Source organism: Morus notabilis, unplaced genomic scaffold, assembly GCF_000414095.1.
Source record: "Morus notabilis unplaced genomic scaffold, ASM41409v2 Scaffold127, whole genome shotgun sequence".
NCBI classification, from domain to species: Eukaryota; Viridiplantae; Streptophyta; class Magnoliopsida; order Rosales; family Moraceae; genus Morus; species Morus notabilis.
The window spans coordinates 114,029-135,377 of NW_010366377.1; the positions used below are offsets into that span (position 1 = coordinate 114,029).

General features: G+C 35.2%; 3 protein-coding genes and 1 pseudogene across 4 annotated transcripts; 2 read left to right on the forward strand and 2 right to left on the reverse strand.

The window, feature by feature from the left end:
- Positions 1–1,307: 1,307 nt before the first annotated feature.
- Positions 1,308–2,678, reverse strand: LOC21397263 (40S ribosomal protein S20-2). Its single transcript, XM_010110140.2, has 3 exons — positions 2,422–2,678; positions 1,969–2,082; positions 1,308–1,685 (listed from the first exon to the last, which is right to left on the reverse strand). The coding sequence occupies exons 1-3, from the start codon at positions 2,531–2,533 to the stop codon at positions 1,543–1,545; spliced, it is 369 nt and encodes a 122-aa protein (XP_010108442.1). The 5' UTR covers positions 2,534–2,678; the 3' UTR covers positions 1,308–1,542.
- Positions 2,679–5,089: 2,411 nt separating this feature from the next.
- On the forward strand, positions 5,090–6,895 carry LOC112093929 (annotated as a pseudogene).
- A 2,235-nt stretch (positions 6,896–9,130) lies between these two features.
- Positions 9,131–10,466, reverse strand: LOC21397264 (40S ribosomal protein S20-2). The gene is made up of 3 exons (XM_010110141.2): positions 10,209–10,466; positions 9,756–9,869; positions 9,131–9,472 (listed from the first exon to the last, which is right to left on the reverse strand). Exons 1-3 carry the CDS (start codon positions 10,318–10,320, stop codon positions 9,330–9,332), a joined length of 369 nt encoding a protein of 122 aa, XP_010108443.1. The 5' UTR covers positions 10,321–10,466; the 3' UTR covers positions 9,131–9,329.
- Positions 10,467–14,203: 3,737 nt separating this feature from the next.
- LOC21397265 lies at positions 14,204–19,778 on the forward strand. 2 transcript variants are annotated; one of them, XM_024173510.1, is made up of 3 exons: positions 14,204–14,280; positions 14,484–18,550; positions 19,056–19,778. In XM_024173510.1, the coding sequence occupies exon 2, from the start codon at positions 14,497–14,499 to the stop codon at positions 18,538–18,540; it is 4,044 nt and encodes a 1,347-aa protein (XP_024029278.1). In that variant the 5' UTR covers positions 14,204–14,280; positions 14,484–14,496; the 3' UTR covers positions 18,541–18,550; positions 19,056–19,778. The 2 variants fall into 2 exon arrangements, with proteins under 2 accessions (XP_024029278.1, XP_010108444.1); XM_010110142.2 differs by lacking the exon at positions 14,204–14,280 and having other exon boundaries at positions 14,434–18,550.
- Positions 19,779–21,349: the final 1,571 nt, after the last annotated feature.

Sequence of the window (21,349 nt, forward strand, 5' to 3'; positions counted from 1 at the left end):
TAAAAATCGTATATTAATTTTAAAATGTAAAACATAAGTAAAAATGTAAATTTTTGACACATTTCAGCCCATGGGCGCCCCACTACGCGGGCCAAGAGTGTCCCAGGGGTGCTCCAGGTGTGGCCCAGGGGTCTCCCAGGGGTATGTAAGGATCGTGTTTGCAATATTTTATAACATTTTGACGTCGTTTTTATTTTATTTTATTTTGCAAAGATGAAAAATAAAGAAAATCATAAAAAATAGAATATTTATCAAAAAATGGCACCGCTTGTTGTATTAATTCTTAAAAATCATCTATTAATTTCAGAATGCAAAACATAAATAAAAATGTAAATTTTTCACCCATCTCAGCCCCGAGGAGCTCCACTACGCGGGTTGCGGGCTTTTTAACAGCCTTTTACTTTTTCTTGTCATTTTTTTAGAACATTTTTGACAGAAATTCTCAAAAAAAAAAAATGTAAAGATCGTGTCTATAAAATTTTAGAAGTTTTTGAATTCGTTTTTATTTTATTTAATTTTTCAAAGACGAAAAATAAAGAAAATCATAAAAAATATAATATTCATCAAAAAATAGTGCTACTTATTGTATTAATTCATAAAAATAATATATTAATTTTGGAATGCAACTCATAATTAAAAATGTAAATTTTTGACTCATCCCAACCCCTGAGCACCACACTACGTGGGTTGAGAGTTTTTTGACAACGTTTATCTTTTTTGGTCATTTTTTGAAGCCATTTTATGTAAACATGCCCAGAAAAATGTAAAAATCATTTCTGTAAAATTTCATAATTTTTTTACGTCGTTTTTTTTTTTTTTCAAAGATGAAAAATAAAGAAAATCATAAAAAATAAAACATTCATCAAAAAAATATTGCCGCTTGTTACATTAATTCATAAAAATCATATATTAATTTTAGAATGCAACCCATAAATAAAAAAGTAAATTTTTTACCCATCCCGGCCCCTGGGCGCCCCACTACGCGGGCCGGGGGCGTTTTGACAGCCTTTTATTTTTTTTTTTGTCATTTTTTGAGGCCATATTTTGCAGGCATGCCCATAAAGAAATCTCTCTCTCTTTTCCATCCTCGCACGAGGGTGACCATAGATTATGGAAATGGAAGGAGTCAGTAAAAAAGTGAACACAAAGGAATCGAAGTTCATCAATAGATCAACTATGCAACTAAACACTCATCAATTGTGGCACTACAAGGCTGCAGGCTACATAAGCAGTCGGGATTACGGGTAGGAATCGAGTTTAACAAGAGGGCATCAGAGGTAATAATCATGGATTCCGAGCAGGTTATAGAATGAAACCTATTCAATTAATCAAAATGCTATATTTAATAACAGCATCGAAAATTTTGAAATTAAGACAGCTGCAAAACAAAAATTCCTTACTACAACATAGTTTACCCGCACAAAATGAAAACGGAAAAGGCTATCCTTAGCTAACACTATGCCAACAGTAGAACATAGAGGGGAAACATTATCATCAACTAAACAATAGTTGAACAAGGCAAGGCGTAAAAATGGGGAAGATTTACGAATCTGCAATAGTAACTTCGACCTCCACACCCGGCTCAATTGTAATGGAAGTGATCTGCTTAACCACATCGGGGGAGCTGAAGAGGTCAATAACTCGCTTGTGAACTCGGAGCTCGAATCTGTCCCATGTGTTAGTACCTGCAAACCAATAAGATGAGGTTGAATAACTCCAGAAAAGTGGTGTAACTGTAAAGAATGCACAACTTGGGTATTCAGCAACCTAAATTATGGTGCAGCTTGTTTCAATCAAAAGACCTTCAAGGTGTCATATCACAACTAGATTCCACATCCAAAATTCAATACAAGTAAAAAACAAGATACGTAGCACGTGACTCGAAAGAAATTAGGCTTATACAACTTTATGGGCGAAGAAATGAATAATAAAGAAAAGAAAGCAGAAAAACAATGAAAAGAAATATACCTTCACCACAAGGAGATTTCCTGGTGGTGATGTGCAAAACTTTGGTGGGCATCCTCACAGGTCCCTTAACCCTTAATCTTTTGTCTTTCGCACCGCGAACCAAATCAGTACACACTGTCGTCAGTCAAGTCAAACATAAACATCATTAAACAGGGCATCAAACAAATAGATTCCATGATGAATGAAGAGATGTATGTATTATACTAAAAACTTGGGACAGAAAACGAAAATATTCCAAACAGATAACAAGAAAATGAAACCTACAGACAAATTTTTCATTTTTCTTATGCCGTTCGTTTAATACTCATCCAAAATTTCAAAAGCCCAGGGACAGATCCAATCTGCATCTAATCTAAAAAAAGCGTGTGAATAATTGGAAAATTACGTCGAATCGTAAAAATTGAATGAATCGATAAGATAAAAGCAGCCAAAATTGACAAGGAAAAAAGAGACCTTTCTCGAGGTTCTTGACATTTTTGGAAGAGAGAGTGATCCTGATCTTGTGGATCTGCTCCTGAGGTTCCTCCAGGCCGGGCTTCGTAGGCTTCATCGCAGCGTACGCCATTTTTGAGTTTTCGTGAGCTTCTCCGAACCCTAGTGGAGACTTGACCGAAAGGAAAGGAGATTTAGCTGCGGCCTCTGCTCTGCTTCTGATGCTACAACTTTCGGCTGACGCTTAGGGTAGGGTTTTTGCCACCTTCTTATGGACTGAACTTATGTACTAGACTGGTCTATCTGGGTTCCGCTTGGGTCTCTCCTGGGCCCAAATACAAAGACACTTAGCAATTGAGCCCGTTTAATGGCCCAAATTAATTAAAAAAAGAAAAAGAGAAAAAGAGAAATTGTAGTAAATAGGCCTACTTTTTAGAACCTGTGGAAGTACTAGCCTGTTTACCCAAGATTACAAATGGATAGGCCTTTTCCAACTTCTAATATTTTGTTTTCTAATTTGATCCTTAGTTATAGGATTTTTTTAACTTTTTCTCAAATTATTTTTCTTTTCTCCTTCTATTTCGCGCTCTATCTCTACTTTATCTCTCTATTCATCTCCTCCATCTCTCATCTTTGATGGAGGACCTCACGGCAGCGTTGCTGGATATGGAACCACGACAACGATAAGGAAGAAGAAGTCACTGGAATCTCAAACGGAACTTGTTGCGGCGCCGGAAGTGAGATCTCACGATTCAAGATTTGTTGGCGCCAGTGTTCCTAGAGAGTGAGCAGAAGAGGAGAGTAGGATGATGCCTGCGATCGCCGTCCGAGTTTCCCACCGATTTTTGTCGTTGTCAGCTTCTCAACGTGATGACAACTTGTTGTCGAAGCAGTTCTAAGGACAGAGAGAGAGGAGGGGGAGAGGACAAAATTGGGTGTTGGGTTGTATTGGAAGAGAAGGGAGAAAATAAGATTGGGGTATTTTAGGAATTTTATGTGGGTATAAATATGGATTTACACTCTAATAGATTATTTACTAACTAGTTTTAAATCTTGGCCTATTAATTTTGATTCCTATCCCACTTTGGTTTATTTTTCTCGTTCTCCCAAAAACAACCCCTCAAAAAGGAAGCATATGACAAAAAGACGCAGAGCGAGAAACATAAAACGACAATAAAATACGAAACAACGGGAAAGTGTAAAAGAGATCTACATAGCGCACAATCAAAACAGAATGTTACAAACATTAAATAAGTAGGAAAACCACAAGAGCTAAGGACCATTAAGTTCTTCTCAAAAAAATGAAAGTCCCTTAAGTTAAAGGGGTTGGAGTAGTTCGGGTTAAAATCACATCAAATAAAATGTATGTAGAATTGCCTAAAGCTACAACACTTTGTAAGCAGGCAAACTCTGAGTATGAGGTCAAAATGGAGAACATTTCTAGTCAAAGCACGAGACAATCTAGAGAAATACCTCGACTTGAGGGGCAAATGTTGCGGGGCTAAAATTGAGACCCAATAAAATTGCCCAAAGGCTATAAAGCCCAATTAATGAAGCCCCTTTAAGGTGGATGACATCTTGGCCCTGGTGCCACGTCACGAACCGCATGGAGTCGAGGCTTCACCTGACTCTAAAAAGTGATCAAGAGGACGAGGCTGTATGGGACGCTTATGACAAAGAGGCGTCTCCATGCCCTTACAGAGTCGAGGATATAAGAAGATAAGATATATGCGAGATTTGCTCCAAAAGTCAATCTATAATTTAAATATATGAATTTCAAAAAACAAAAGTCATGTAGATTGATTGTAATCTCTATCTATTAAGAAATATCTTAAAAGATTAGGGAGCTATCCCTAATTTAAAATAGGAAATTAAGAGTGGCGGGGGAGGGGGGGATAAAAAAAAAAAAAAAAACAAATAAAAAAAAAGGAGGAAGGAAAAAAAAACAAAGCGTGAAACGTTCGCACGATTTTGGAAGCACCGTGTCGGCGAAACTCATTTGAAATATATAAGATATTAGAGAGGAAGAGAAATAGAAGATAGAAAAATGAGAAGAAACAAAATTTTAGGGTAAAAAATATAAATGCAAAAAGATAAAAGATTAAGATGGCAAAAACTGAAGGAAAAAAAAAAAGGAAGGCAAAAACTGAAGGAAAAAAAAGGAAGGCAAAAACTGAAATAAAATACAAGTTTGAAGGCATTTATGTGATTAAAAAAAAGGATATTTACGTTATTTTGATAAAATCATGGTTCTTATTTGAAAATTTCTCAACTCATAACACGACTGTGAGACACAAAACCCTCAAATCCTCTCTATAGAAATTCCTTTTCGATAAAGTTACAAGTTTGGGCCAGGTAAAACGGGCCGAACTAAAACGCGCTACTGTTGACCCAAACCCATTTTTAAATTTTTAGGTTTAGGACTGGATTGAGCTGACTCTCTCTCATTTAGAGTCGGGTCAGACCGACTCAAACATTATATTTTTAAATTTTTTTAAAAATATCTTATAAAATTTTAGACTGGCCAAACCGACCCTAAATTTTTTGAGCTTAAGACTAGGTTGGGATCTCTTTGAGCCGTTAGACTCAAACTAGATGGTCCAAACTTACACCTCTATTTTTTATCACTCTAATTTTAAAGTTTATTTATTTCATGTGTTTAAACTCATACTTTTAATTCTTTTTCTCAAAAAAATTTAAATTTTAAATGACAAAGAATCACACAGTTAAAACCAATCGAGCCCTCAGTCTTTCACCTTACTTCGGTAAGTTTTAGGGGTTTTACTTTCTCCTCCTTTTCTCTGATTTGGATCTGAAATTTTCGAAATTTCAACAATAATAACTTTAATCGTTTGTTTTCTTTCTGAACCATCTTCTGATTCAAACTTTTTTCTTTTTCGTTTTTGTTCAAATATTTGATTTGGGTATTTTTGAAATCCGGCATTGATTTGAGATGTAGACATGGCCACAGAGCCCAAGGCAGCTACTGAAGAGGCGAAAATCGACCTCTTTGAAGACGATGACGAGTTCGAAGAGTTGAAATCAATGAAGGTTTGTAATCTTTCTTGTTAATTTACTTTTTTTTCTTTTTGTCTCAAATCCTTGCTTATTGATTCATAAATACAAAGTTAAACCTAGTTTGATTTTTAGTAAATTATTAATCCATTTACGGTTAAGATTGCGATTTTTGTGTTTTTTTTAGGAAATTGGTACTGTGAAATTACTTGCTTTTTTGAACAATTAGGCTAGGAGATGATGGTCTCAGATTGGAATTAGGAAATTGGTTCACCATTTGATGGAAATTGGAAGGTTTTTTATTTTTTTTGGCACTTAGGCTCTTGAAATTTTTTTCTTATTAATTTGGTCTTTAAATTAAGAAAACTAAAGCAATTAGTCCCAAGTGTTAATGGGGGTTAAAGTTTTGGACGGAATAATTTTGGCATTTTAGCACGTCTATTTTTCTACCTCTTAAATTCTTAAGGGTCTATTTTTTTCGCGGGTTCAAGTTGAAAAGTGAATTTATGTGAGGGAAATGACTAATATAAAAGTTCAATTTAAATTTTTGTGAGAAAAACGTTATAGTTAAAATTTGAGTTGTAATTCGAACCGCAAAAAGAACGAGACCTTAGTTTAAGGGGGTTGATTGCTACCATTTTCAAACGTAGTGACCAAATTGTAAAAAAAAAAAAAAAAAAAAAAGGGAAAAAAACTTAGGGAGGAAAGAGTCCAATCACAAGAGTCTCGTTCATTTCACCGAATTGAGTTTTCAGTTTTAGATTTTTACAATTAAAAACTTTCAGAAAATGTCACATCTAACTTTTTTTACTTTTTCTGTTACTGTTAAAAGCTCTCTAAAAATGTCACATCTCAGCTCGAATTGAAAACTCAAATTCGCGAGGCGAACGAGGCCATATTTTCATTACAATGTATTCTCTGCATTAGTCACCCAATTCAGAGTTGTTTGCTGCTGTGTTCAAAAAAAGCAAGTGATAAAAACCCATTGTCTCTGTAGTTGAAGATTCTTACTTTTGATTGTTTTCCTCTTGGTGGGTCCTAAAACGTTCGGTCAGGTAATTTGTTTGATTATGAGCTATACATGCATGGTCACCACCTATATAAATCAATGAATCATGATTCTATTATAGTAGTCCTTAAAACAAACTAATTCATTCTCTCATGTTTTCACAACAATGACAGAATGGGAGGATAAGGAGGAACGAAAGGAAGTGACCCAACAATGGGAAGATGATTGGGATGATGATGTTAATGATGATTTCTCTCTGCAGCTCAGAAGGGAATTGGAGAACAATCAGGACAAAAAGTGAGACTTGCTTTCCAACCCGAAAAATACTCTCCTACCACCTTGTTATTTTGATGTTCACCCATCTAGTTTGAGCTTACATATATTATACTGATTTTGGGGCATTTGACTAAAGCATTGTATGAATATTGAACCCTTTTTTCTTGAAAATATATTACTAGTTGAAATGTGGCACTTTCCATACTGTCATAAATTTAAAAGGTATTGTGAAAGCTAAACGCATGAATCTTTTACTCTAGACAGAAGTCTCTTATTGCTAAGTTGATAATATCACACGGTTTTTAAAACTCATGATTTGAAAATCTTCAGGGGTGGTATTGGAAAGTAAGTTAAGATGCATGCTCTTTTTTGTTTTATTTTTATTTTTTCTTTTTTAGAGTGTAACTTAAGGAGGAACATTAGAAAAGATGGATTAGTGTGTAGAAATTAAGGTTAGGTCATGTTTGTATGTATGTGCATACTATTCTGATTGTTATATGTATAGGCTTATCAATTGAAAATTTGCTGATTGAAATGTATGGTTGAGTGCTCAACCCTAAAGGGAGCTACTAATTTCTTCTTTTATCTTTTTATTTCTTTTTTTTTTTGTTTCATTTCTTTTAAATCTTGATATGATGGCATAGATCCATAGAATAGATCAATTGGAGAGAGAAACCCTAGAATCAGAGACAGCTTGTTTAAATATGTTTTAATACGTTTTTTTTTTTCTTGAACTTGGGACTGGAGGATTCGAACTCTTAAGCTACACCTGCTATCACACGTGTGTTTAAAATGAGTGTGCTCTATAATAAATTCCGAATTTTAATATATTCTTTGGGGATGAAAGCATGACTGAAATATGAAAGGGGAAAACAAAATTTCATAGTTAATATAAAATTAACAGGAAGGATAGTTTTGTTCTATGAAAAAAACCTGATAAAAATATGGATTCCAGATAAATGCATAGGTTGTACACATTATTAATTGTGACATTTAACGAGTCAATAGCCAAAATCACAATTTCATATGCAACTGCCAATTAACTAGAGCACAAAAAGTTTTATAGGGCGTAAGTGTTAAAATGGACTGCCTTTATTCTTAAACAATGAACTTCATGCTGTGTTTGTGAAAAGCGTTGCACCTTTCTCTTCTAAAACGATCACATGTTACCCATTCTGAGATTTTTCACACAATTAGTAAATCGTCGAGAATAAGCAAATAAGCGCAACATCTTAAAAATTGCAGTGGATCACAGCATTTCATAAAACACATGGTTGACGCAAAGATTCACGAGCTTGAACTCGAGGAAGAGGGAATGGAGTTCAACAATAGAAGAGATACTATAGCATTTCTAGATATGGAACGTAATAAGCTTAAAGTCCTATTCATTTTACCGATTCAAATTTTAATATAGTAAAAAAACTCTTATAAACAGTCACATTTAATTTTTTACTATAGTAAAAAATTCTCACATAAAATCACATCTCAATTCAAATTAAAAACTCAAATCAGTAAACTAAACGAACCCTAAAAACAGAGGGATCAGAGAGAAAAAGGTTTTAGAAGGAAATCCATTTCAATAATCAAAATGTTGTATTTAATTAACATATCCAAAAATTTGAAATTAAGACAGTTGCGAACAAACAAAAATTTCTGACCACAAAATATTTCATCGTTACTGATATTTTTGTTTTATAATTTTAGAGAAGAGAATTTTGCTAACATTATCTTTTCTCAGATTAAAGCATATCACTTAAGAATACTGAACAAAGCCCAAAAGACAAATCGATTAGTGATCCAAATCCAAGAGGTGGATTTGGGGAACATCATTTCTTAAGGATAGACATTTTGTAATGTATTGCTTTTCTGAACATTTAAGCTTATTCTACACATAGAAGAAGTCATTGGTGAATACTAATATGGAGACGGGGTTAAAGAGGAGTGAATTAGAAGAATACCGCTTACATAGAGTTGGCACTTGGATATCTCACTTTGTGAGGAAAAAAAAAAAAAAGGTCTAATTTAGACAAAGAAGTAGAAAGTGCATAACTAGATTTTATAATTGCTGATAAGCTTAATTCACACGATGTAGATCATATGCACAACGACGAAACATATCACAATTCAAACTCTTTTTTCTTGGTTTTCTGGCACGAAAACTTTTTCTTTTGAGAGCAAAGATGGGTGACCATAGATTATGGAAATGGAAGGACTCTAAAAAAAGTGAACACAAAGGAATCGAAGTTCATAAATAGAGCAACTATGCAACTAAACACTGATCAATTGTGGCAGGACAAGGCTGCAAGTTAGATAAGCACTACCGATTACGGGAAGGAATCAAGTTTAACAAGAGGGCGATAAGACAGGTAATAATCAAGGATTCCGAGCAGGTTATAGAATGAAACCTATTCAATTAATCAAACTGTAATATATTTGATAAAAGCATCCGAATTTGAAATTAAGACAGCTGCAAAACAAAAATTCCTCGCCAACATAGTTTACCCGCACAAAATGAAAACGGAAACAGCTGCCCTTAGCTAACACTATGCTAACAGTAGAACATAGAGGGGAAACATTATCATCAACTAAACAATAGTAAAACAGGGCAAGGCGTAAAAATGGGACAGATTTACGAATCTGCAATAGTAACTTCGACCTCCACACCGGGCTCAATTGTAATGGAAGTGATCTGCTTAACCACATCGGGGGAGCTGAAGAGGTCAATAACTCGCTTGTGAACTCGGAGCTCGAATCTGTCCCATGTGTTAGTACCTGCAAACCAATAAGATGAGGTTGAATAACTCCAGAAAAGTGGTGTAACTGTAAAGAATGCACAACTTGGGTATTCAGCAACCTAAATTATGGTGCAGCTTGTTTCAATCAAAAGACCTTCAAGGTGTCATATCACAACTAGATTCCACATCCAAAATTCAATACAAGTAAAAAACAAGATACGTAGCACATGACTAGAGAGAAATTAGGCTTATACAACTTTATGGGCAAAGAAATAAATAATAAAGAAAAGAAAGCAGAAAAACAATGAAAAGAAATATACCTTCACCACAAGGAGATTTCCTGGTGGTGATGTGCAAAACCTTGGTGGGCATCCTCACAGGTCCCTTAACCCTTAATCTTTTGTCTTTCGCACCGCGAACCAAATCAGTACACACTGTCGTCAGTCAAGTCAAACATAAACATCATTAAACAGGGCATCAAACAAATAGATTCCATGATGAATGAAGAGATGTATGTATTATACTAAAAACTTGGGACAGAAAACGAAAATATTCCAAACAGATAACAAGAAAATGAAACCTACAGACAAATTTTTCATTTTTCTTATGCCGTTCGTTTAATACTCATCCAAAATTTCAAAAGCCCAGGGACAGATCCAATTTGCATCTAATCTAAAAAAAAAGTGTGAATAATTGGAAAATTACGTCGAATCGTAAAAATTGAATGAATCGATAAGATAAAAGCAGCCAAAATTGACAAGGAAAAAAGAGACCTTTCTCGAGGTTCTTGACATTTTTGGAAGAGAGAGTGATCCTGATCTTGTGGATCTGCTCCTGAGGTTCCTCCAGGCCGGGCTTCGTAGGCTTCATCGCAGCGTACGCCATTTTTGAGTTTTCGTGAGCTTCTCCGAACCCTAGTGGAGACTTGACCGAAAGGAAAGGAGATTTAGCTGCGGCCTCTGCTCTGCTTCTGATGCTACAACTTTCGGCTGACGCTTAGGGTAGGGTTTTTGCCACCTTCTTATGGACTGAACTTATGTACTAGACTGGTCTATCTGGGTAGGGTTTCGCTTGGGCCCAAATATAAAGACACTGATCAATTTAGCCCGTTTAAAGGAAAACTCCTTATATTTCAGCATAAATTGTCTTTTTAATACATTGTGTTTTTAATGATTTTAAATTGATATTGATGTTTTAAAAAATCGTTTTTAAATATCTTAAAGTTATTTTTTAAAATGTAAAATGTTAAAGTTATTCTTTTCATTAATTAACCAAAAAATTATTAATAAATTTAGAAAATTTCTGAAAATTTTTAAATATTTAAAAATTAGAAATTAAAATAATGCTTTAAATTAAAAATAATGTTTTCAGAATTTTTTCTAAATTTATTAATTTTTAATAAAATAATGAGAATGGTAAATTTAATATTTTACATCCTACAAAATGAACTCAAGATATTAAAACATAATATTATAAAAGATCAACGTACCAATTTAAAATATTTTTTACTAGTAGTAAATGCCTTTTACATTCATTTAGTGGAGGTAAATAAATTATTTACGTATAAAATAAAATTATTTATTTCAAATATTTTTAAACATGTTATTTACTCAAAAAGGTTTCGGATAAAAAAAGGAATTCAAGTTGTATGTATTTGCATAATATAAAGGAATTCTTAGAATTCTCAGAGATACTTGTTTCCAAACAGTTTTGTTATTATACGGATCCTAGCGAATCTAATTTTCATTTAGAAAGTATATAGAACCTAGGGCTGGCAATCCGGGTAGTGACACGATGACACGACTCGAAATCTGCACGAAATTAATGAGTTTGAGTTTATCATAAAAAGGTACGGGTCAAAATGAGGTCGAACCCGTGAAACACGATTAAATAACATGTCATTTTCAAGTTGACCCGCCAACCCGCAATTGACCCGCCATAACCCGTCTATTAAACGTGTCATATTTGGGTAACACAAATACACAACCTGTTTATTACCCATTTTATAAACAAGTTAAAAAATAGGTTTAGAATTAGGTTAACATGACCCATTTATCACCCATTTTATAAACGGGTTGACAGGTAATCAATGGGTTGACATGACACGTTTATGACTTGTTTAATAAACGGGTTATTCGTGTTGTGTCGTGTCAACCCGTCAATAAACGGGTCGTGCTTGGGTTTTGTATTTCAAGACGATTAATAAACGGGTCGTGTTCATGTCATACCTATTCGTGTCAACTGAAGGGGTCAACACGACATGAACACGACCCACCAACCTGAATTGCCACCCCTAATAGAACCCTAGTAGATACGACAACGAAAGGAAACATATGACAGCAAGACACAAAGCGAGGAACTTGAAACGACAACAAAGTACGAAACAATGAGAATGTGTAAAAGAGATCAACATAGCGCACAATCAAAACAGAATGTTATAAATATGGGTAAATTCGTGTTTGATTCAAAACCTTCAAATTGAGAAAATCTCAATTCATGTATGAACCAAATCTTTTTCAGATTTTGCAGATTGGATTAATGGATTCACAAATTTTACAAATTAGATTCCACGGATTACGACTTTTAAAATTATAAATTAATAGACATCTATACAAAATAAAATACAACATGAAATCCTCATCATTTATCACAACTAAAAGTTTACAACATCCGCAACTCAAATAAACATAGCATAAATATGACATAAAGTTGTTCAACCAAGTCTAAATTTATGACATAAAGTTGTTCAATCAAATTTAAATTGTTACAATCCAATTAACGATAACCAATCAATCAAGTCTAAATCTTTTAATTTTTTAAATAAAAAACTAAACTGAAAAATATTATTTTTATACACATTTAAATTATATATATATGGTTTCGAATTCGCGTATTGAAAAGTGCTCAATCCGATCCAAAACCTTTGGATTGGGAAAATCTCAATACGTGTCCACTTTAAAATTTTGTCAATCCAATCCAAAACTTCGGACTTGATTGGATTGACGGATTTGGTGAACACCCCTAGTTACAAACATTAAATAAGTAAGAAAACCACAAGAGCTAATGACCATTAAGTTCTTCTAAAAAAAAAGACCATTAAGTTAAATGGAGTGGAGTCATTTTAGTTAAAATCACATTAAAATAAAAATGTATGCAAAATTACCAGAATTTTATACAGATATGATTGTTTAAAACATAATTATATTAAGTGATTTTTTTTTCATACCATGCTACCTACTGTAGAACTCTCATCATTTTTTTTTTGTTCAATACCAAAATCAGAAAATAAATTTAAAGTGGATTTCACTCATATAACCTGGTATATAAGTCATAAAGAAGAGGGGTCACTTATTTTCTTTGGATATTATATTTTTTATAATATTAAAATGATACATTGACGTTTTTGAAAATATCTTTTCGATATCTTGAAGTTAATTTTTAGAAGATGTAATGTCCTAACTACTCTTTTTATCAATTAAATAGAAATCAATATTTTTTTTTAAAAAAATTTAAAATATTTCACAACATTAAAATATTTTACAACATTAAAATATTTAAAAGAAAGCAACAAAATAAAAAAGTTGGCGATTTTTCTCTAGATCTTAGTTTTTAATTAATTAAATAGAAATATATTAAGGTAATTTTACATCTCAAAATTAGCTTTAAAGTACCAAAAATATGTTTTTTGAAAATGTCGAGGTCTCGTTTTAATATAATAAAAAAGACAAGATATCAAGAGCATATTTCACAATAACACAGGGTACTAAAATGATTTTATCTCTTTTAACAAATTATAAAACACATGGGGGATTTTAACTGTAAGGGATAAAATCATTTTGGTACCTTTTATTATAGTGAAACATGCTCTTGGTACCCTCTGTTTTAGATAATATAAAACAGTACCTCGACATTTTTAAAAATATTTTCTTACTACTCTTAAAATGTTTTTGTTAGATGTAAAATTACCATAGTACCATTTTATTTAATTAACCCAAAACTAATAGAACTAAAAAAAATCACGGACATTTTATTTTACTATTTTCTTTTAAATATTTTAATGTATTTTCAATTTTTTCAGAAAATATTAATTTTTATTTAACTATGTTAACATTACATGTTTTAAAAATCAACTTTAAGATATTAAAAATATATTTTTAAAAATATTAAAATATTATTTTAATATTATAAAAAACTTAAGATACCAAAAATAAAATAATTTTATCACTAACTATAATTCACTTTTTTTATTCCTGCACTTTGACAGTATTGGGTGTGGTTTGTGTGGACGGCTCAGGCATGACTCATCAAGATGATAGCCAACGGCCAAAACGGAAATAGAAAGAAAATCCCATAACTATAAATTAAAATAATTAAATTAATTTCTTCCAATGACATAAGATGTACGCCAGATCATAAATCAAAAATGAAGAATAAAGACGTGGCTTGATCGCATTGGATATTGGAAAAAAAGAGAATTCACCATATTTCCCAAACAAAGCTCTGCAACGGGTGATCAGTCACTTTATAGTTGGAAAAACGACAATAAAGCATTATATTCGGACACACATTTTTAGGTGAAGTTTACTTCCAGCGTTTAAAATTACAGTAATAATTCTAATTTTTAAAATTTAAATTTTTTATAAGAAAAAAATACTATAAAAAAAACATCACCTTAATTTTAATTTCATTTTTATTATTTTGTTTTGGGCACTCGCCTTAATATGATGTGCCTAAAAAAAAATAAAATAACACTCCTCTCTCTCCTCTTTCTCTCTCTAAACCCCCAAACCCTGAAAAGCCCTTTTGATTTTTTTGTTAACAACTTTGGAAGAAGATCTAAGCGAGGTACGAACACGATCTTTAACCTGTTTACTTTCTTTTTCTGATTTGCGCAAGTTTCAATTTTCGATTTCATTTATTGTATTTTTTCTGATCGGTTTCTTGTTCTCGATTGTGTTTGGTAGATTTCTTCAGTTTTGCCGCTAGGGTTTATCCGGATTCAAATTTATGGTTTTTTTCTTTCGAAATTTTTTGTGTGAATTTATCAGATAAGGAATTTTGATGGATGAGAACAAGGATAAGGATGTTCTGGTCGTTAGTGTTTCGGAGTCTACTACAGTGACTGAGAGTACTACTGCTGAGCAGGTAGCTGGGGAAACCCTAGTTCAGGGGCAGATCGAGGGGTCTTTTGATTCTTGTAATGGGGATGATATAATGGTGGAGGTCTTGGGTTCTGAGGTTTATGTTGGTGGAGTTTGTACTAGTGGGAGTGGGGAGAATTTGGATGATGATGAAATGGGTCGTGGAGGATCGGTCGATGACGAGGTGGGTTCGGAGAGGCCAGTGCACCACTCGGTTGGTGGAGATGGCGGTGCAGTTGACAGATTGGATTTGCGGGATACTGATGTTTCCGGCGGGGAGGCTTTGAATCAGGGGATAGGAACTGAAAATGAGGGTTCTTTGGGAGTTCCTGAATCAGTTGAAGAAAAGGCTGAGGTTGCTGTTGGGGATGTGACGGGGGAGACGACCACGCATGTAGCTGTGGCTGAGAATTCAGGGAGCGAAAGCCAAATGGTTAGTGGCGGTGATGGGGCTAGAGAAGTGGAGAATCGTCTTGATGGTGGTGCTGTTTTGGGTTCTACGGGTGGCGAAACTGAAGCCAGTAGTATTTCGGTGAAGAAGGGTGTTGAAGGAGAAGTGCACGAGGTGGGTGAAAGTGTGGGGAAGGAAGTGGTTTCTGGTGGGAGTGATGCAAGTGTAGAAGCGAGAAAGCAGGAAGTAGAGTCTCTAGGTGAAAAGGCGGGGGATCCTATAACAGAAAATGGGATAGAAGGTCCCTCAGTTGGTCATAAGGGTGAAGAATCCCAACTTGTTGAGGAAGTTTCTGTAACGGGAAGTGTAGAAGTGGGAGGTGTATTGGCCACAGAATCTGCTGAGCAAGATAAGAAAGCGGTTGGTAACAAGATTGATTCAGCAAATGGTTTGGAAACACAAAAAGTTGGGCTTCCAGATGAAATTTGGAACCATGGAATCGAAACAACGGTGATGAATTCCACAACTGTGGAAAATTCTAGTGTACAAACCCAAGTTCAAGAGGAAAACTCTGTGGCAATAAGTTCCAAAGTTGCAGTTCTGGAGGCTAATGTTACGGGTGAAAATTTAAGTAATGTAGGAGAACAAGAAGTAAATGTTGAAATAGGTGGTGTTAGCGAAAATCAAAGTGATGTCAATGCTGAGTCCTGGTCCTCATGCCAACAAACACAAATGGTTGTTGAAAGTGAAGTCACTGTCACTGACCATAAGGTTGTTTCAGTTTCTGAACAGGATGAGAGCTTGAAGCCAGAGGAGTATTTTGACAACAATATGGCTTGCGACATTGCCCAGGTTGAGTCAAATGTGGGACAAGAAATGGAAGTAGACGCACAAGTTCAGGATGCTCAACAGGTTGATTCCGGTGGAGGACAGGAAAAGGTTTTTGATTCTAATAGTGAAGTTTCAGGGCCAACTGAGCACTTGAAGCCTGAAGATCATCAGGAAAACATTGCTGATGCACAGCAGGTTGGTTTCCATGGAGAACAGCAAATAGAATTTGAAAAGCAACAGGAAACATCCGAGAAAGTGGGTAGTATAACTGACAATGAAGGTCATGTATATGAAGAAACGGCATATCTGTATCAGCCCACTGGAGTTGGAGCTGAAGATACGGCACCCAGTAATAGTGTTCCTTACTCGAGTGATGAAGGCGTGCCACCTCTTTCTTCAGGACATGATGAGAATCGAGTTTTGGATAATGTGCATATAGCTCCAATGGACACTGACGAGGTTTTGATCTCTGCAACTGAAGTACCAGGGCATTCGAATACTGATCAGAAGTTTATTAGTGAAGAGTGTACGGACAAGGGTGTGGCCACTGATTATGGTGCATCTGAGAGAGATGTTGCAGATGGAATAGGTGTTGAAGAACAAGTTATTGCTGCTGATGAGCTCGGTTTACATGGAGAGCAAGAATTGCCTGCAGTTAAAGAAGTCACTGATGGTGAGCAGCCAGATACCAGTGAGGATAAAATTACTAATTGGGAATCTTTGGAGCCTGGAAGCTCATCAACACTGCAGCAACCTAGCTATGGGCTACCACCAGAAGATGAAGGTGTGTTTTCTGTGCCCGATTTAGTCTGGGGTAAAGTAAAGAGCCATCCTTGGTGGCCTGGACAGATATTTGATTTTACTGATGCATCAGATAAGGCAATGAAACATCATAAAAAGGACTGCTACTTGGTTGCATACTTTGGGGACCGATCATTTGCTTGGAATGAATCTTCTACTTTGAAGCCTTTTAGGACTCATTTCACACAGATGGAGAAGCAGGGCAATGCAGAAACGTTCCAGAAGGCTGTCAATTGTGCTCTGGAAGAAGTTTCAAGGCGAGTAGAATTGGGTTTGGCATGCTCTTGTATATCAAAAGATTCCTATGACAGGATTAAACACCAGATTGTTGAGAATGCTGGGATCCGTCCGGAATCAAGTAAAAGAAAGAGTGTGGATGAATCTGCAAGTGCTCATTTTTTCCAAGCTGATAAGTTGGCCGAATACTTAAAAGCTCTAGCATGGTCTCCATCAGGTGGGAGTGACCATTTAGAACTTGTAATAGCGAAGGCTCAGTTATTGGCTTTCGGCCGTTTCCGAGGTTTTTCTAGCTTGCCTGAATTTCAATTTTGTGGAGATTTGGTGGAAAATGATACGGCTGGTCCACGATTTCAGGATGATGTATATCCAGGTGAGGTGATTGAGCACGCAAGTCTCTTTTCTAAAGATGATGAACGGACAGCCTCTGACCAGGAGACGCAAAAAGTACATAATAGTTCTTATCACAAGCGGAAACACAACCTTAGGGATGGTGCGTATCCTAAAATAAAAGAAAAAAGCTTGACAGAGTTGATGGGTGGTGCAGTAGATTCTCTGGATGATGATATTCCGTCTGGCAAGAGACGTAAGGGTTCAGATAACCATGTTGACGACTTGACAACACACGATGGAAGGAAGAAAGTTTCTAATTCTACACCTCCAAAGCAATCATTTAAGATAGGTGAATGTATCCGTAGAGTTGCTAGCCAGCTCACTGGGTCTCCTACTGCGAAGGGCAACAGCGAGAGGGTCCAGAAGCTAGATGGGAGCAGTGACAGACCTGGGGATGAATATGATGCTTCCTTCCACAGCCCTGAAGGAAGGGTGGTTGATCCAACAGAGTACTCATCATTAGATGAATTGCTCTTGCAACTTCAGTTCATTGCACAAGATCCCCTAAATGAATACAGCTTCTCGAATGTTATTGTTAATTTCTTTTCCGACTTTAGGAATTCAGCTATTACGGGCCAGCATTCTGGGACTGAGCTTGTGGCTGTGGAGAAAGTCGGTGGTAAAAGGAAGAAAGCATCACCTGAAACTTTTGAATTTGACGATTTGAATGACACCTATTGGACGGACAGGGTCATCCAAAATGGTTCTGAAGAGCAACCGCCTCGTAGAGGCAAGAAAAAAGATCAGTCCCCTTCCCAACAGGTAAAACCTCCTCAAGAAGGCCGGAGACCATACTCAAGGAAGCCAAAATATTCCAGTCATAATAATGCTCCAACACTAGAGAAACCTGCAGAGTTAGTCAACAGGAATGCACCAGCACAACTTGTAATGAACTTCTCTGAGGTGAGATCTGTCCCATCAGAAGCAACCCTGAATAAGATGTTTAGGCGCTTTGGACCGCTGAAAGAAGCTGACACAGAAGTCGATAGAGAGTTCAGTCGTGCGAGGGTTGTTTTCAAGAAGGGTTCGGATGCGGAAATTGCTTATAGCAGTGCTGCTAAATTCAACATCTTTGGACCAACACTAGTAAATTATGAACTGAGTTATGATCCGATTGTCCAATTCAAACCAACTCCTGTTGCTATAACCCAGGATCATGAGATGCAACTCGACCTCTCCGCCCATGACCATGACATGCAACTCGACCTCTCCACTCATGAACATGAGATGCATCTTGATCTCTCCACCCATGAACATGAGATGCATCTTGATCTTTCCAATCTCTCTGCATTCGAAGTTAATCTGGTTTAGAAAGTCTTAGGTATGTATGATGGATCTGGACTATGTTTCTTTTTCAGGTTCTTTTCAATTTTCCTTGTTTTCTATTTTGGAATCTGTTCACTTTCATTATCTGAGATTTTATTTGTACGGGAGCGTAAAAGGGGAGAGCAATTAGATTGCTTATGTAAAAGAGCTTTTGGAGAGTGATATCGTTATCTATCATGAATATTAGAATTTTAAAAGATTAGTATACACAGCTAAGTTACATGTTTACGAGATCTTTAAGAGGTATTGGTATAAAGAAAGGTCCTCTCTCTCCTGAGAAAGATAGCCTTAAAATAAAGAACAGAAGACTGTTAGCGAAAGCTAGAGGCATACACTTGGAATGGTTGTTTCAGTGCGAGATTTAAGGGATGAAAGTAGAAACAAAGCTTCGTTCTTTACTGCTATGTTTCTTATGGGGAAATGTGCTTGTGAGCTTCTAGCAACTAAAATGTATTCTGTCTTTTTGCCATTTTAACTTGAGAAGCACTTATTTGTTATAGGATAAGCAAAGCAGAAGCTGAGTAAATGGTGGGTCATGGATGGAAGGCTGGCAGCGATGTTATGGCATGCGCAATTGCAAGGGATGCTGAAGGAGGTAACCAGGTTGTTTATTCATCTGGTTATCCATTCTGTACGTTGCCCCCCGAGTTCTCAATGTTTATTTCTTTCCGAGATGCATCAATTTTCTTTTTTATGTAATTTACGTGCTTAGTTAAATGCGTTGCTTAGTTTAATGTATAGCTGAGTTAGCTGAGCGTTCCTTCATAGCCGTTTTTGGAACTCTCCTTCATGACTAGAAGAGTTAATTATGGAATCATGTTTGTCTCCTTAAATGGAAAAGGAATTTCTTGTCCAGTTTATGCATTGTTCTGGTCACGACCAGCGGTAATGGAGCGTTGTGCTAGTTGAGCTTCGAGTGGTAGTACAAATTTCTTAAATAGCCAATGCATTTGAGTCAGTATTGCTTTTTACGCTGTGATATGTGCATTTTCTTTGGTTTCCCTTTTGGGCTTGTGGTTGTCAAAATATGGGTTAATGGAAATGGATTAGAAAGTGGGCAATTTCAGTTAAGTTAAAACAAGCAACAAAGTTTGGTTTATCACCACTGGCAATGCATGGCATCTTGGTGGCGTAAAATCTGTTTTAAGCTGGGAAATGATACAATTGCTACTTAGTGTGGTGTAAGTGAAATGTATGATGAACAAGCTTATTTGAATTTTCAAAACTAGAAACCCTGTATCTGCTACTCCTAATTATTCTCTTTCAATGTTCAATTGTCTTTTTAACATTTTTGCCATGTTGTGTATCTCTTCTTGGGCAATGGTTCACTGGGAAAAACGAAAGCATCTTACAGTTGCAGAATATAATGATCACATTTTAAGTTCATCGTTGGGCGTTAAACGCTTGTGTTGTTTTTGTTTTGTTTTGTTTGGTGAATAAAACGCTCGTTTGACTATATGCCCCACAAGAAAGCTTGACATTTGTTAAAGCTCATCCAATTTATTGAAAGAAAACGCCTTTATTTTAGCACCTTTTGCCCCTAACTTTTTGGGTTTTGAAAACTTGTCTTTCGAACTTTTAGGGCATCTTTTTGAGAATTTTTGTAAATTGAATTTTATATGAGAGAAAATAGTGTAACAAACAAGTTGATTTTGAATTTTTATAAGAGAAAATACTGTAAAAAAAAAAAGATTGAGTGTTGATTTATGGGCTAGAGTGATACATGAACTGGAATTTCAGGTCAACAGAGTCATATTTAACAATAAGGTTAAGTCTTTTCGTGTCCTAAAAAATTGCTCCAAGGTACGAAAAAAGATAAAAGGCCAAGGTACCTCATGAAATTATTAAAAATAGAGGGTACATGAACTGGAATTTCAGGTCAACAGAGTGATATTTAACAATAAGGTTAAGTCTTTTCGTGTCCCAAAAAATTGCTCTAAGGTACGAAAAAAGATAAAAGGCCAAGGTACCTCATGAAATTATTAAAAATAGAGGGTATTAAATGCATATTTTGATATAACAGAATGTATCAAAATAAAATTTTTTCTAAAGTTTTATTATTAAGGTTTCTTGTGTAAACTTAGACAATGACAACACAAGTTGTTGTGTAAAAGTAATTCTTAACTCGCTTCTCAAATTATACTATAAGGTAGTAGTTTTTAGAAGCTGCTGGACAAAAACAGAATTTGCTAAATACCTTAATCTATTGTAACTTCTTAAAAAAAGTTAATTACAATCTTTAAAAGTAATGCCAAACGGACTCTAAATTGTGAAATGAACAACCCTTAATTTTGACTTTTCCAACTATCGCCTCACAATGACAGAAGAAAAGCCCAGTTTCAATTTTTTGTTTTTTTTAAAAAACCTCAAAATCTCAATTCAAATCCTAATACAAATCATTCAAGTCTCTAAATCAACCTTAATTTAACAACAACAAAAAAATAATTATAGAAAAAAGAGCATGTTGTAACAATGTTGTGAGATAAAGTGTCAAAATTTGCAAATTCAAGTAGCAAGCTTGAGGCAAAAGTGTGTTAAAAAAAAAAAAAAAATTTATTAATAGAAGAAAAGGTTTATAAAGCTTTAATGAATTTCATGTTTTATTTAGAGATAACAAACTTTTTCCTGTGAGAATCCGCCCGTAAATGGTGTAAGAATAGGGATTGCATACATTATCGTGAAACAGGAATGAAGATAACTTCTTGTTCTTGAGTCGAGATGGTCGGGGTAGGATAAGAGAGAACACTCCCCATTCTAAAACACATATTTTAAGAAATATAGAGGAAATAAGAAG